Source organism: Fusarium subglutinans (genome assembly GCF_013396075.1).
Source record: "Fusarium subglutinans strain NRRL 66333 chromosome Unknown NRRL66333_c0000342, whole genome shotgun sequence".
In the NCBI taxonomy this organism is placed as follows: Eukaryota; Fungi; Ascomycota; class Sordariomycetes; order Hypocreales; family Nectriaceae; genus Fusarium; species Fusarium subglutinans.
Genome location: NW_023502405.1, coordinates 364 through 16,198, shown reverse-complemented (window position 1 = coordinate 16,198; position 15,835 = coordinate 364). Strand labels below are relative to the sequence as shown.

Here is a 15,835-nt window from a genome sequence, read left to right as displayed (position 1 = left end):
ACAATGACGAGATCTGCATTGGAGACACACATCACGGTAGACGAGAGCGTGTTTCGTGTACGGGTTGATTAATCTAATCTTCACAACTGCCCAGATTGCCTCCGACTTTTGGAGGTCAAAGACATTTGTTACAAATTTTTACGCGATCAGTCGTTCATGGAAACACTTTATTCGCTCGATCAAAGGCAGATATGTACTGAGAGACGACAGCTTTCCATTGATGCATGAACCAAATGTTTATCAACCCATTTCCTCCTGGTACCACCCGTGCCGTTCATCGTCCCTCACCAATGTCCCGAAACTGCTCATCGTCTTTGCCGTGGTAGTAATTCATCGGCGTTTTAACTGCATACTGTCAGAGTTGGTCTAGAAATACTCAATAGAACTTACCATTCAAGCCTCCGGCTCAGTCTTGATGACCTGCCCGCCGACGTCCTCAGATTTGATGCGAGGGCCGAGGACCTCGGGCCAAGGCAATCCGCTTGATTCCCAGTAAGTATCGGACACCTGGCGAAAGGTCGACAACTTCGGATCACGCTCGAACTTGTACCCGTCAGGGTTGGCGTCGAAGTCTTGCTGGATCTTCTTCATGCCCTTGGAGCCCTTCTTCTCGCAGAACGGCTTGGACCAGGGGAAATCCACCACGACGTTCGGGACGAATTCCTCGCCGCTGCAGAACGAGTGGAGGTATCTCCACCAGGGCGTTGAAGTTTTCATAGGAGGCCTGTTCGCTCGCTTCTGAACGAGAGTCTGGACCTTCTCTAGCAAGGACATTGAGTTGAAGTGGTCGCAAGAATCAACGTAATGTGAGCGGCTGTTGCAGATACTGCAGCCACTCACCTGACCCTTGAAACCTCTTTCGATGCAGTCAGACAACAAGTGCTTCTTGCTGCCGCACAGCTCGCAAGCTCCTTTGGGGACAGGTTTCCTCTCACTTAGAGGTTGAATGCCTGTACCGAAGAGGCCGGCTGGCTTGCCGTCCTTGTCCCGGAAGTCGTTGTTCATGACTATCTTCTGAGTATGGTCTCGGTCGATAGCCTCGAACTTGTCGGGAATGATGCACGAAGCTGTGATATTGAAGCCGGTGGCTTCGGGATTATCGCGCTTCAGACGCTGGAGCATCGCGTCAACTCCCGTTCCCGTTTCTGAACGAATCCAGTAACCCTTGTCGGGGGTTTTGGCGAACCAGTTGTTGCCGTGGCCACCACCAAGTCCCGTAGGAGTGAGTTTGGTGGCGAACATTCCGTCCGCGGCACACACACGAGTCATCAGGGCCGTGTCGGTGTGCTTGTACACAGTCTCTGGCTCGGGCTGAGACTGGTTCCAGCGCGTAGAGCTACTGGGCCTGTTTGAAGAGTGACCACCTCTTCCACCCACACCAGCATATCCGCCCCGGCCTCGACCACGGCGGTCTCCTCGTGGGGTCGAAGAGAGCCCCCGTGTTGGTTGAGAGATGCGGCTCGCAGATCCGACCTCTACCATTTCTCGCTGAGTCGACTTATCCCTCGCACTAGTGCGCTCAGGAGGTCGGCTTAGAGGACCAGGACGACGATCCCGTCGATCCTGATCGTTGTTCTTGTTGGTTCGTGATGGAGGCATCGTGAATCACTGTAAAGGCTTTTGTTTTTTAAAAGAAGAAAAGTCGCTTTGTGCTTGGTTTGTGATTCAGATGGCGATGCGTTGTGGATGTTTTGTTTTCACTCGAGCCTCGAAGAGAATTTTCTTTAGCTTGCGAAACTGGCTTGTGCTCAGGGGACTTCCAGTAGGGTGGCCCTTGTGAAACAGAGGTTGATCGAGGGTGAAGTGATGGAGTGTCTGGCACTGGCAGACCATGGCGCTTAACCAGAATTCTTCTTAGAGACCCGTCATGCCTTATGGGTCACGGACCTCACAGAGGTGACATAACCTCTTAGAGTACACCAAGATTTCTTTTCTCTTTACACATCACGTCACAGAATAATTCACTTCAACCTGGTTTGGTACTTCATCGCCCAACTTCACCACGCGCAAGGGACGATAGGACAAATCTTTCCTCAACGCCATCACGAAATCATTCACCGGCGAACAACGCGACAACTTTTCTTTAGAAGATCCTTTATTTTCTCACTCGGTGATTCACGATGTCTCCTACCCGACAGGAAAAGAAGCAGCATGACCGTGATGGTTTTGCAATGCACCAGGTCAATCACGGCAACGATGAGAATCTGGCGGGCAGACTCGACAACGCAGAATATGCCACTCAAACCTCCCGTACGTCTCAGGCACTTTCCGACACTACCGGACTCATCTCTTCGATCGACCCATACTCGGATCGCATGGCCCAAGCTGAGGCCAGAAGACACAGATACGACCTGGCGAGGTCTACCAGTGCTGTCATCCCCATCACGGTAACTCCGTCGCAGCCTCTGAATGAGAGGATTACCACCCCCGTTAAAAGGAGAACTTCCCGCCCTCAAGGCTAGACTGCCAGTCAGGCTGGTATATCCCACAACAAGCTCTGTGCAAACTGTGGAGGAGACGGCCATCTCTTGGCTAACTGCGTCACGGCTGAGCATGGCGCAATCTGGGTCTGCGTCTTCTGCAAGACCAAAGACCACTTCACCGATGCGTGCCCGTCTTTCAAGAAGCTGGGCCTGGCAGCCAAGGTTAAGCTGCTTGTCACGGATCGTGCTGGCAAACCGCAGCTATCCACCCACCGGTGTTGGTGTGTTTATCTGCACGATTTCTTGGTATCAGAGGAGACCAAAGACCTCCCTGCCCCGACGGGGTTCCCTTGGCGATTGACCTTTGCCGAGGATCTCTACAAAGCCAGAACCATCCATGAGATCCAGGAAGAGTTCGGCAGAACCGGCGACGAATCCAAATTGCCCAAGGATTTGGTAATGCAACGCCTGGAGGACGTCTATTTGCGCTACTGGAAGATTGAGGAGCTCCCTTGGCCCCGCCGCCCAAGCGACATGTCGAATCTCTCGAAAGATATGCCTAGCTGGCAGACATACGGTTTCTCCGACGAAGAAGAGTAGATGGCCCAGGCCCTCTGCACGCCTGTCTTCCTCATAACCCCCTCGATTTGAGAGACCACCGCCTTTGATTGACCGACAGTGGCGATCCCCGAGACAGCTTCAGTCATGCCCCAGCCTCCGTGAGAGGTAAGGGCGAATCATGGCAGTCCATTGCGTCCTGGAGAAGGATTTCGAGACCCAGCCAGACAGCTATAAGGGGAACTCCCAGTCCGGCCTCTCTCCATTTCTCATTCTTCTTTGCCACTCGCCTTTGAAGGAATACCCCTAATGCCGGCCTACTTGCGGGACACATCTATTTGCCTTTTGTAAGTTGTCTTCTGACTCTCGTTGCAATTATGAACTAATGTATATACTGCAGGCACTCGCCACATGGATCGGCGTTGATATCCGTCCATTCGCGGACGAGGTCACCAACCTACTGGATATAGCACAACTCATTGCTACTTCTGGCGAGGATGCTATCTCGGGCATCAACCATCATATGCATAGGGTCTCAGGAAGCACCAGTGCGCTCGTCCATTGGACAACGGTCCCAAATCGGCTGCTGGGTGAGTGGTTGGTTGAACGCCGCTCAGGGCATAATGTTCTCGTGACACTTGCAGCTGCTTTTGAAACTGTTCGGGTTAACCATGATGAGGTGCCCCAATAGTGAGATTGTCAGTCTTGACAGTTTTGAAGGTTCTGGTGCCAAGTGTGGCGTCCACCTCTGGACTCGGCGGCCAACCCCGACAACTAGTTCGACAAAGTACCTGTCAAGAACCATGGCGGAATCGATGGAGAGAGAATTTCGGGCTGGTACCGTATGCCTCCCTACAAGAAAAGGAGATGCTTTCGGAGCTATCAGAGCTCAGGAAAGAGAACAAGGAGTTGCGGGACGGTCAGAAGCATCTGCAAGACCTCTTTGTCAAGGGTGTCAAGGAGCAGAATGATCTCATGCAGAAAGGCCAACAAGAACAAAGAGAGCTCATGCTCAATATGAAGCAGCAGCTGGATGATATGCGGTCTGAATTGACTCAGCTGCGTCGAGCGAGGGAAGCATCAGGTGACGTTGTACAGAGCTATCCGGAAAGGTCTAGCCTTCCTGAAGCCACCTTCATCGCCCCCGGAAGTCCTGAGCTGGGAACAAATCCTTGGTAGCCTCGCAACGACGTTAGAATCTTGCAGAAAACAATCGATGCCGAGCCCATGGAAGAGGACATTGAGTCTGTGTAATTAGCTACATTAGTATAACTTAAAACGTTATCTTAGCTGCATGTATTCGAAATAACAGTGTTGATCCACGTGCCATAGAAATCGTCAAGGGGTTCGAAGAAACGAAAGGCACCTACGCTGTAGATCATGATCATCACAGTGGGATCTTCCTGAGAAGAGGATAAGTATTGTACCTATAACCAGAAGCTGAAATACACCTGGTCGAGAGACGCAAACACACGCAGTCACAGAGTCAGTGCCAGTCTCGTCCATGTATCTCAAGGCATCCTGGTACATGGAATCTCAGCCGTGAAAGGCTTGGGAGGTGTGACTCGAAGGGTTGTTGTCACTGGAAGACATGGTAGCAATGCTGGATGCTTTGACGGAGGTGTGGGATGCGTATGGGTATCAAAGAAGTGAGGCGAAGAAAAGCCAAGAGACAACAGACGTGATCCTTACTGAAGATGTTCAAGGAAGTCAAAGCTCGGAAGTGCGAGGAGGACCCACACACCGGGAGAATTAAGGCAAGCACTTAGCTCCAGGCTCAGATTACGCACCGGCATCGTTTGCCTCAGTATATCGAGGAATGTGAAGGGGATTTTATGCCAGTAACACAGAAACAAAGCGCAGAGCCCTTTGTCAACAGCACAATTCACATCAAACTGCCTATCTACTTCGTCCTTTGATCATCACGCCCACTACGCATCGCCGTAGACGAGAGCATCAAGATCGACGCCCCGAAAATCAACGCCACCGCACACAACATCCACCCAACATCAGAGGGTAGTATTCGCGTCTAAGATCAAGTGAGTAGTGCCTGACTGCACAAAGAGTACCTTGAACTTCCAATTAACAAGGAGAAGCCAAAAGGTCTACAGCATCCAGCCGAGTCTGAACTTCAGGAGTATATTACCGAGAATGAGCCTCTGCCGGAGTTGGCAAGCATGGTCCAGGTTCTGCCTAAGGAGAGATTCTTTTCCATGCTTCCCTGAAATGGAATCTGCAGAGTTGTCGCAGAGGAAAGGGATATTAATTACGCTCAGAAGTTAGATCGCGGAACTCGTCTTTGGGAGTTTGGCCCTAGGGATCATGGAGAGCAGTCAATGCATGTGCATTACTGTGAGGAATCCTACGACTACGGAGCTCCAAGGCGTTTCCTCATCGGCTATTAGCGTATACCTTAGAGTTTGTGTTTGCTAGCATCGATCTCGAAACATTCTATCAGGGGGGACCTTGCCTATGAGAATCTGGATCAGAGACTACACGGATCGTGGATTTATAGAAGACATGGTTGAATACCGCGCTTCTCACCCAAAGGAACACTGCATCAGAATGGGTGGATCTTCTTGACCGCTGCGCAAAGGCGGTTCAATCAATGTGACAGTGAAAACTGCGTAGCTGCGAACTAGTTTGCTGGTGTTTGTAGGCATCTTACTCACCTGGGGTGAATTTACGTGGGTCAAGTGTTGTGTCTTTGTCTATTTCACCATAGCTAAACGACTATCAATTGGTCTGTTTCGCAAACTCTGTACTACTTTCATGAAGTTGAACTGAAAACCTCAATGCAAGCACTACCTAGGCAATGACTCCATTCACGCTTTTGATACTGTGCAACTCCGAAGACTTCTATTGTGATTGTCTATCTTTCAACTGTTCTCGCCCTTGAGCTGCAGGTACAACCCGATAGACCAAACTGCAGAGATTGAGAAGGAAACTCGTTCTCCAATACTCGAATATCACCGTCACCGAACTCTCGTGGCTCACAGCTGAGCTTCTTTCATGTCTGGCATCCGAGGCCCAAGTGCTGCAATATGGATCCGTCGGAGGAGGATTGTCTTCCTACAGCAACGCTAGTATGGCACTAATGACGACTTCGAACGACATACGGTGATAGGTCCAGTTGCCCTGTATGGGGTCATGCAGATGCAGATGAGGAACAGAGATCGTTATACATTGATGGTCGCCGCTCTATAATCTATCCATGATCTTTCGGCCAACCTCTGTGTCCTCGAGCTTTGTAGGCTGGGTCCAGGAGGCACTCTGGTTTAGCCTTGGGGCAACAAAGCAACCATCTGAGGCGTGTGGGAGATCACTGGGATCATTCGCGCGAATACGGCCGCCAGATATCTGAGGTCTGTCGCTGTAGAAGTCCCGGGGCGGTGTCTCACCCTCGGAAGGCCACTGCCTGGCGATGAGGTTGAGACGTAAGCCCTCAAGATCGAATTCTTTGGCTCTCTGGAATGCTTCAAAAGCCATTTGCTCAGTCTCAGCATGGGATTGAGGGGCAGGACCTTGGTGCGAGCGACGATCGGCCTGATACTGCCACCACTCCCTGAAAACTGGCCGGGCGCCCTGCGACAGGTCGTTCTCATCCAGTGAAACATTCCAAGGCCATGGGTTGTTCTTGCTGATCATGAGGCGTTTCACTAGAGTAGTTAGCATGAACCAAAGTATGGAAGTGCCAGTGATACTTACCGATAAGCTCCCACATGGTGACATCGACATGATACTCAAAGTAAACCTCACTGACTTCACAGAGCCCCCGCCCAGCAAGATGCTTGGTCTGAAGCACGACGGCCGAGACACGTGCCTCCTGTATGAGATCACGCGAGATGGGAAGCTTTCCAAAGAAAACATTCATGTACTGTCGGCGAGCATCAGTATCAGGCGGGTTGATATCCGCCGAGTCGAGAGTGATCTTGGGCATGGTGGAAAGCTTGTGAAGAAACGTGCGGCGACGCGATGTGATGTGGAAGAAGAGAAAGGTCTCGGATTCAGGTGCGGGAGAAATTTAGGCGGGAGGAAATTGTCTTGGTTCGGGCGTTGTGCTGACCTAACGCAGGATGATTCACTGGCCAGAAGCGGGTGCTGGCCTGTCAATTATTCTGACACTCATCCCAAACAGTGACAGACCGACAGACCTTTTGTCGATACACACTCTAAAGCCACATCGCAACCCAAATTCTCAATTTTTTCTCTCATCATCACGCCCACCATGCCTCGCAGTAGTCGACGACAACGACGGGATCGACGTCCTGACTACCACCGTCACCGCCCACAGCGTCAAGACAACAACAGAGAAACTGAGAACCACCAGGACAATGTCCATGTCTTGAATGAGGTGAGTTGTGCCACTAAGCGTATCATGGCTATCAAACTAACAACAGGAAGCATCTGCCGATCTCATCCGAGTGCGAACTCCGAGAGTACACCACCGACCAGGGGCCGATCCTGGAGTTGACAGACATGAACCCGACCCCGATCGCAACGCAGAGCAGGTTTTTTGCGGCGTGTCCCAGGGGTGGAGGTTGGGGAGTGACCGATGACGAAAGAGATGTCCTTGACCGTTTTCGGGTGATGAAGATGCACGGTCAGGGAAAGGAGATCATTTACCAGTTTTCGTACAAAGACGATGAGGCTGTTACCAAAGCCAAGAAAGATGGCTGCCCTGTCCGGATCACATCCAACCTTGGCTACCGCCCCAGAGACGACGTGGATCGTGGGCTTGCCCGAGACATGGTGGAGCCCAATGTTTCCCCCCCTGAGGAGCACGTCATCAGAATGGTGAGAGCTTCTCGACCGGTGATCGAGCGTCCGGCATCTCGGCCTTCCCAGGCTGGTGGTTTCTCTCGACAGCATCCGTTGCCGCCGCAGACGCCTCTGCTCCAGGTCAAAAAGGAGGAACCAGAGTGACTTTATCTCTTGCAACCATTTCATGGTAGGTTCAACAGTTTCCATTCCGCAGTAATCTTCTGACACAAATAAGATGCGTATCGTCCCTGGCAGCTACGAGCGTTGGGAACATCGATGCTGTCGCGTTCTCAACCGGGCGTATTTTAGTTTGGGGCAATGGATATGAATGGGCATTGGGGGATGGGAACTCGAGGTCCTTTTTAGTCATTCAATGCGGTGAAATGAATACGTGTTGCCCAGCTGTCAAATCACTGGATTTCTGCGTAGCTGTCTGCCTCGAGGGAGTATCTTGTGACTTTTGATACAGACTGTACCCCTTGATCGTCAAACTGCAAGAGAATATGTCTTTGATCTTAGTTGCGATCCAGATCCCATGCAGTTAAGGATCGTGGATGAGAAACTCAATAAAGAGAATTTAGTACAAACGCCAACTTTAGGCAGCATCTTAACCACCATGTCACGAAAATTAAAGATTTAATTACGATTAAGTAACTCTATTATTACAGTATTAAATCAACTTTTATCCTATAACCCGGCCATCCTCTAAAGTTTGGCTTGCGTAACGTGTCAAGTGTTTCGGTGGCAGATATACTTGATGTATCCTGCAAGTAGGCCGACCTTAAGGGTGTCCTTCAAAGGCGATTGGTAAATGCCGACATTGTCGGCATTGAGGTTCAAGGGACCGATGATGTGACTCTCATGACCACGTCTTCGTTTTCAATGAAGCTCTTGGCGTCATTCTTCCTTGGCCTCCACGCGGAAGGATATTCGGGTGCATCCGGTGGTCCTCTGGACATGCTCGCCGGCTGCTTTTAACTTATCCATATCGTAGGTGACTCCCTCCATACTACCAGTGCGATTTGGCGGAAAGTGGTAAGAGCGTCTCTGCTCGCCATTACTGGGAGACTTGGTAATAACAATTACACCGCCAGGCCTGTAGCGAGTATCCACGAAGTCGCGCCTCTCAGCCTCAGGAACAAGGTCACTGGAGAGGCCTAGCCCAACGCTAGATGGCTGTTAAGCCTTGGTGATGCCAATTGGTCTGCTGGCCTGGCGAAAGGAGGGTACGTTGCGATTACGGGCAACGGAGGTTTTGCGTTTGCTGGCAACATAGGGACTGGGATGAAGGCGTCTTTGGCTATGTGCACCCGAGTCTGCACGGTTTTCCAGACGAGCAACTTCGCGCTGAACTTCTTGTTGCCGTTTTATGGCTTCATCAACTTCACGTTGAACCTCTCGCTGCCATTTCATCGCTTCATCAACAGCGTGTTGAGCTTGGCGCTGCTGTTCCATGGCTTGGTCAACTGCCCGCTGGGCGGCTACCACATCCTCATCCTGTGAGCCACCCGTTTGAGCCCGAGAGGTGTAGCTTCGGCTTCGATCTCGGTAGTCGCGGTGGTTGTGGTTGATCCGATGGTGAGGAGGAGCCATCTTCGATCACCGCAAAGAGGTTGGGGAGAGAGTTGTTTCAGAAGAGCTGTCTTTGGAGACTGCGGCGAGGGCTGTGGTATTGTTTTACGGAGACTGACTTGCGAGACTCATGAAAAGCTGAGATCAAAGATGGAGGGTTTCTGCTTGCGATCCGAGACAAAGTGGAACAGTGAAAGTTCTGTAAAGACTTTGCTTTAACATAATGTTTTATTGTAACAGCAGAGAGCATTTAATGCTAGAACTAATCCAAATTCAACTCACGTAGGGCTTTTCTAGTTCATCTCCTTACTGTCGGGTCTGTCTGTGCTTAAATGTCCCTGAGTTACAGTGGCCACATGTCAGTATTTGTTTCGCGTGGCACATCAAGTAATGTTAGGGCTTATAAATTACTGAACTGGCAGTGACAGAAGGTCTTTTAGGGGACAGGTAATGAGCTAGTCTTGTTCAGAGTCCATGCCAACCAAAGGCTCCTGGTACTGTCGCGATATCGTGCATTGAGAATATACAACCTTCATTTGAATGCTGTGGCAAACGTACATGAGAATCAAGTGAAATCAATTAATGCATGGGGAGTCAAGCATAAACAAGGACATGGAAATGCACATGGAAAAGGCAAACATTAGTCACAAAATCAAGAACTATGATGGGGATGTGAGTGGTTGGATTCAACTACTATTTTCTTTCCCACGATCCTTCATTTGCCGTTACCAGCCCGAAATTCTCTCTCCATCGTTTCCGCCATGATTCTCACGCGACAGGTCCTTTGTCGAACTAGTTGTTGGAGTTGGCTGAGTTATTATTAGTAGGGTATGGGACGAGAAACAAGAGCGTGACTTACCAGGAAGGACACCAGGGCGACTAGAGACAAAACGGAGGGCACCGGAGCGGTCCATTTCATAGGTGAAGATGGTAGGGTTGTCAACGTCTGGCAAACAGTATTAGAATGGTGAAGCCATAGTGATCAAGCTTTGACTTACTAGGCCCATGGCCCGAGAGATGGATGGTGACACTTTCAGCACCAGTCTCTTCCATGCTGCGCATCGCGACGGAGTAGAGAATAGTAGTGTCAGAAGTCACACCACCGTAACTGCCGTTGGGGAAACGGGTGACAGCAGGGTCGTTGGTCTGATCAGCAGACATGGCGGAAGCGTTGGAAGATTGATGGAAGAATGGGATGTGCTTGGGAAGGTTGTTGGTCTTGGATGGGAGATGAAAACGAGCAGCCACGGGCGCGAGTGTGATGTTGATGGTTGAAGAGAAAAGAAAAGTGAGGAGAGAGGGAGAGCAGAGAGGTTTATATACCCGGGCTCAGGTGAAATTGGCCTCAGGCTTATTACCTTATTGTGCGTTGTGCGTCAACTGTTGCCCTAACGTAAGGGATGCGAGTGAGAAAGTACGAGCCTGATTCAAGCTGGCAAAGGGTAAAGTAATGGAAGTGCCTGACACTGGCAGCTTATGGCACTTATCCAGGCCTCATTCTTGACCACTTGTACCACATGGACCATAGAATTCATAGACACGAAAGGAATACTGAATTACAATTAGGATTAAATGGCTTACAAGGTTATCAATTCGTTCGGTCTCGCTGGATCTTTATTTCAGTGAGATGTGGTTGCATGACTTGACTATTGTTTATTTCACGTTCCATGAGTCAAACAATTATAAGAGTTTATGAAACAACCTTGTATTTACCCCCTACTTATACACTGACAATAGACTCCCCCATGACGTTTACAACTATATTCTGGATATCGAGAAGAAGCCTCCAAAATTTCAATGCTTCTCTCCTATCTTCCCCCTCTTGCTTCAGGCTTGCCAGAAGCTCACGCAATTCGAGGGCTTTCTCGCCCCAATTCATATTATTGGGGAGGTTCTCCAGCTCCTGTTTGCACTGGGTCATGGTCTTGATAATTTCGGTCAACTCGTCGTCGACTTCTTCAAGGTTGTCTAGGAACCTCTTACGAGCCTCGAGCTCATTCACCGTATTTCGGAAGTTATGACGGATGAATCCTACACGGGACATGACATACTCCATATTTACCTTGAAGGACTCGCCAGAACGAACGGTTTTGTAACCTGTGCCACCACCCTCAGTGGCATTGAAGCCGCGCTGATACACAAGAGAACCTGCCAATGTCATGATTAACTGCTCTGCCATGGGCAGTTGATCAGACTGCCATGTGCGAAGCACCACTTTGACAGCGAGCTCGACAGGCAGGTTGTGCCTCCTGAGGATGGAGATGGTAAGCGCAAGTGGCTTATTGATGCCCTTTACACTGGGCTGTGTGTAACGGTGAGTCCTGTCGCCTAGATTATTCGAGCAACCCACATATAGAGGACTCTGTTTTATTCTGACCTGCTCGGTAGGGTCGAGATCAGATCGGCACATCGCCCTGTACGTCCTCACAAGGGCTTCAATCTCTGCTGCATCCCCATCATCCTTGATGAAGAGTGGCGTCGCACCTGGCAGGGGGGCTTTGTAGTTTGCATAGTGGTCGACCCCTCTGAAGTGTCTCACGGCAAGTTTGTCACCCCGTGACAAGTCGGACTCTGACCTGGATCTGCCTGCTCGAATGTCAGCACAGAGCCTTGCATGCACTCGATAACCTTCGATATACTCCTCCATATCTTCAATAAGCATCTTCAACTCTGCTATATTGAGAAATTCTCCTTTGTGGCCTGTGAACTTGCGATACAAAGCAATCACGTAAACGCCAGGGATGGGGGGGTCTCTGCCTTTGACAGGCGTCTCAAAGCAGGGGAAGTCGCTGTTTAACAAGGAACGTCCCGCACTCTGCTTTGGATGGGAATCGTAAGCGACAGTACCCTGGATGATGCTCTTTATGACCTTTGGCGACATGCTATGCAAGAGCTCGCACATAGGCCAGCTTTCATCCCGTCTCAGGGACCTGACAGTATTGACTATGTCAAAGTCATTGTCTTTGAGAACCAGGTTGTTCTCAAGGTCATCTGCCAGCCCAGGAAGTCTCAGGTACAACTCATAGAGTGATTCGCTTCTGGAGACAGCGTCGATCAACTCCATCTGGGCTTCATTGCCCGGCATTGGCATCTCCGCAGTCGCCCTGGCGGGTTCAGGAAGATCTGCTCCAGGCTGTGCTTGAGAGGGCGGCATTGTTGATTGCTATTGGGTTCACAGTTAGAACAAGAATGATAGCTGTTTGCAATTATTGTAAGTTGAAAGAAAGTGTGGCAAGAGGGACAACACGTGACAGATGATTCTTCCTTGAGTACATGGTGGGAAGCCGCGGCATGCATTGGATTGAAGTCCGTACCTTCCTGATTTGGGTATTTTGTCATTGGGTAAGGGTGCTAAAATGAACCACTTTAGATCAAAGTGTCCTAAATCTACCCAATTCTTTTCACAATGACCATGTTTAATGCCAATTTAATGAATCTAAATATGTAATTCATGTTTACTCTATAATATCCTTTTCATCGACACTGGACCTATGCAAAGTGAATAAAAGAGCCATATAATACTCGATAACTCAATTTTATTTCTTTTCACAGCTAAATAAAAAGAAACTCAAACTTCTCTGCCCCTATGAACTCACCCAGCCCGTTACCATGATATAAAAACATGTTTGATCTGGCAGCTTGCAGCAAGTTGGTCATAAGTCTGACCCTTCGAGGGAAGGTCCTTGGTAAACATGGTTAACTGGTCGCGAAAGATTTGTCTACAGAGGGCCGCATATGGGAGGCAAAGCTACATCCAAATACAGAGACAAAGATGAATAATAGTCACAGTTTCACTCTCAAGAATTGGGCGTGGATGATTGTTATTGAGCTATGTTCTCCGCGCCATTCTCCCCTCAGCCTGACGCCAGTCTCCTCAATCCTTTTCTCCAGTTATGGCACGCGAGAATCAGTCGATAGAACTAGTTGTTGGCTGTATGAATGTTAGCATGAATTCGACTTGAGTTGCCGATGGATCTCGCGAATGTAGCCAAGAGTGTAGCCAATTTGTTAATACGGACGTTGTCGGCAAGGCCTGCTGGTAAAAGATACTCTTAGCACATACTTCTCCGGGTAATATCTATATCTATAGTTTTATCAGGCCTAATAGCCCCTTCTAGGAGTTCCAAGTTACGTCTGCTCTGTTTATTCTAGATATTTATCTTATAGTCCTTTATATTACAATCCTTAGCCTTTACTTCGTAAATAAACACTAGCTTTATCCTACCAGGTTAATAAAGGTGCCCTAAAGTCTAAACCTTCTATAATTCTTTCTACTATAACCCGTATTAAATAAGTATATTAAAGCATTTAGGGATAATATCTTTTCCTTTAGTAGCCCTACTAGTAAGTATAATATATAGAGGTTACGTTTTAAAGGTTTTTTAGACCAGTAAATGCTATTTTATTACGCTAAGCTACTAATTATACTCTATATAAGGAATAGGCTTATATGCTTTCTTAAAGGCAATTACTAATATATCTAGAAAGTAAATACTTTTATTTATAATTAGAAATAAATAATTAGGATATATATTAATATACTAGTAAATAATATTAAAAATTATTTTTACTTAGTAGGAAAGCTAATTTATATTTACTTCTAATCTTTTTTACTACTTAACTAATTACTTTATTATAGCCTTATTACCTTGCTTAATTATATTAGCTATTTACTTACTATATATTACTAGTTTAAGGGCAAGCCTATTGGATATAAGTTTAACTAATATAGGATAATAGGAATACTAGTAGGCAGCTATAAGATACTTCTAACCAGCCGCTTTTAACCTAGACTTTAAAAGCCGCTTAAACTCTTAAAATAATTTATTAAATAGTTTTTAATCCTTAGGCATAAGATAGAATTTAATAATCTTATAATTATTAAAAGGAAGGTATAAGTTACTAATTACTAATTAAGGTTACTGTAAGCTAACTATATTTAGTAGTTAAATATAGTGCTATTTATAGAACCTTTCTAGGAGGGTAAAGCCTAAGTTAAGACTCTGTTAAAAAGCTATATTAAATAGAAAAAAGCTTAAAAGGGGGTATTCTTTAAGTATACTAATAAAAGTATATAAATCTATTTAACTATTATCTAGTAGCATAGCTATTATTATTAAATAGGCATTAAACTGTTCTCTTAGGAAAGATATAGTGTAATAGGTATAGCTTTAGTAGTTCTTAATAGTATAAGCCTTATTAAGGATAAGCTATTTATCTATTAGCTTTTAAGGCTCTTATTTATAGATTCCAAAGAGTAAAATAAGTATTAGTTACTTAGGGGGCTGTGTAATAACACCTTTCTTATAGTTTTTAATGCTAATAAGAAAGTTATAAGTTTATATAACCTTTGTAAAAAGATATAAATAGGATATTACTATAACCTTATATTTTCATAAATCTAAGGGAAATAAAGTCTTCTTAATAAGGTAAATTGCTAGTATTTAATCCTATAGTACTATTAGTACTAGTACCTTAAAGGCTTATATAATACAGTCTTAAAAATATATACTTATTTAAAGAATCTATTAATCTTTACTATTTACTAATAATAGTATAATAAAAGAGTAATAATAATATAGAGGCCCTTTATGCTTTTACTCTTTATAACTAAAACAAAGATTATAGTAAAGGCAGATAGAGTTTTCCTAAAACTAAAAGGGTTAGCTAGAATTATACCCTAGAAACTAGAATCCTTTTACTTTAATATAGCTGTAATAGTATGCCTTTATTAGTTAAAAAGTTAAATATTATTTTTTAGTCCTAAGATAGGACTAGGGTTAGGTATATAGTACTTTATAACCTATAAAGAGTAAATATAAGTAACTAGCTACTTAAAATAACTAGCTTAATAACTTATAATATTATTATAAAGTTTATTAAAGAAATAGATAAATTCTTACTTATTATAACCTAAAGTAGTAGCTAGTATATTAGTCTACCTATCCTTAAAACTACCTTTATCTTAATCTTTATCTTAATATAAATTAGAGTTATTAATATCTTGCTTTTTATTTATGCTATTTTTAAAGCTAGGAGTATTTCTTTTTATAATAAACCTATTACTAGGTTATAGCTAGCTAATTTAGTAATGTAAAGTTATAACTAGTAATAGGATCTTAACTTAAGTAAGCTATATATTCCTTGTAATAATCTTAGCTAAAGCCTTAAGAATAGGGCCTTTTAGTTTATTTATAAAAGCAATAGATACTAGTAATCTTAGATATATGTTTCTTATAACTCTATGTATTAAATTTGTACTATAGAGGTTTTATTAACTTGGTAAGGGTTAGTAATATATTACTTAAATAAATATTAAAATAATAATTTTAGGATTTTTATTCCTACTAAATAAGCAAGGAGTTAAGTATAATAAGGAAAGAGAAATCTATAAGATAAAAGCTTACCTATATAATACTAAAATTAGTAATATAAGATTAAATAAGGCAGCTTAAAAGTATTTAAAGTAAGGTAAAGAAAGTCATATTGGCCTTAACTTAGGGAATGAAATCAAGGGA

The 15,835-nt window shown here is 45.8% G+C and overlaps 7 protein-coding genes across 7 annotated transcripts; 2 read left to right on the top strand and 5 right to left on the bottom strand.

The window, feature by feature from the left end:
- Nucleotides 1-393: 393 nt before the first annotated feature.
- FSUBG_13432 (uncharacterized protein) lies at nucleotides 394-1,599 on the bottom strand (the record flags this gene model as incomplete). Its single annotated transcript, XM_036678323.1, has 1 exon — nucleotides 394-1,599. The coding sequence occupies one exon, from the start codon at nucleotides 1,597-1,599 to the stop codon at nucleotides 394-396; it is 1,206 nt and encodes a 401-aa protein (XP_036531102.1).
- A 521-nt stretch (nucleotides 1,600-2,120) lies between these two features.
- Nucleotides 2,121-4,160, top strand: FSUBG_13431 (uncharacterized protein; the record flags this gene model as incomplete). Its single annotated transcript, XM_036678322.1, has 5 exons — nucleotides 2,121-2,387; nucleotides 2,475-3,019; nucleotides 3,280-3,328; nucleotides 3,382-3,645; nucleotides 3,702-4,160. The coding sequence occupies 5 exons, from the start codon at nucleotides 2,121-2,123 to the stop codon at nucleotides 4,158-4,160; spliced, it is 1,584 nt and encodes a 527-aa protein (XP_036531101.1).
- Nucleotides 4,161-6,182: 2,022 nt separating this feature from the next.
- On the bottom strand, nucleotides 6,183-6,921 carry FSUBG_13430 (uncharacterized protein; the record flags this gene model as incomplete). Its single annotated transcript, XM_036678321.1, has 2 exons — nucleotides 6,183-6,640; nucleotides 6,690-6,921. The coding sequence occupies 2 exons, from the start codon at nucleotides 6,919-6,921 to the stop codon at nucleotides 6,183-6,185; spliced, it is 690 nt and encodes a 229-aa protein (XP_036531100.1).
- A 288-nt stretch (nucleotides 6,922-7,209) lies between these two features.
- On the top strand, nucleotides 7,210-7,907 carry FSUBG_13429 (uncharacterized protein; the record flags this gene model as incomplete). Its single annotated transcript, XM_036678319.1, has 2 exons — nucleotides 7,210-7,335; nucleotides 7,386-7,907. 2 exons carry the CDS (start codon nucleotides 7,210-7,212, stop codon nucleotides 7,905-7,907), a joined length of 648 nt encoding a protein of 215 aa, XP_036531099.1.
- A 1,017-nt stretch (nucleotides 7,908-8,924) lies between these two features.
- On the bottom strand, nucleotides 8,925-9,338 carry FSUBG_13428 (uncharacterized protein; the record flags this gene model as incomplete). The annotated part of the gene is made up of 1 exon (XM_036678318.1): nucleotides 8,925-9,338. The coding sequence occupies one exon, from the start codon at nucleotides 9,336-9,338 to the stop codon at nucleotides 8,925-8,927; it is 414 nt and encodes a 137-aa protein (XP_036531098.1).
- A 771-nt stretch (nucleotides 9,339-10,109) lies between these two features.
- FSUBG_13427 (uncharacterized protein) lies at nucleotides 10,110-10,478 on the bottom strand (the record flags this gene model as incomplete). The annotated part of the gene is made up of 3 exons (XM_036678317.1): nucleotides 10,110-10,126; nucleotides 10,177-10,263; nucleotides 10,316-10,478. 3 exons carry the CDS (start codon nucleotides 10,476-10,478, stop codon nucleotides 10,110-10,112), a joined length of 267 nt encoding a protein of 88 aa, XP_036531097.1.
- A 559-nt stretch (nucleotides 10,479-11,037) lies between these two features.
- Nucleotides 11,038-12,471, bottom strand: FSUBG_13426 (uncharacterized protein; the record flags this gene model as incomplete). Its single annotated transcript, XM_036678316.1, has 1 exon — nucleotides 11,038-12,471. The coding sequence occupies one exon, from the start codon at nucleotides 12,469-12,471 to the stop codon at nucleotides 11,038-11,040; it is 1,434 nt and encodes a 477-aa protein (XP_036531096.1).
- Nucleotides 12,472-15,835: the final 3,364 nt, after the last annotated feature.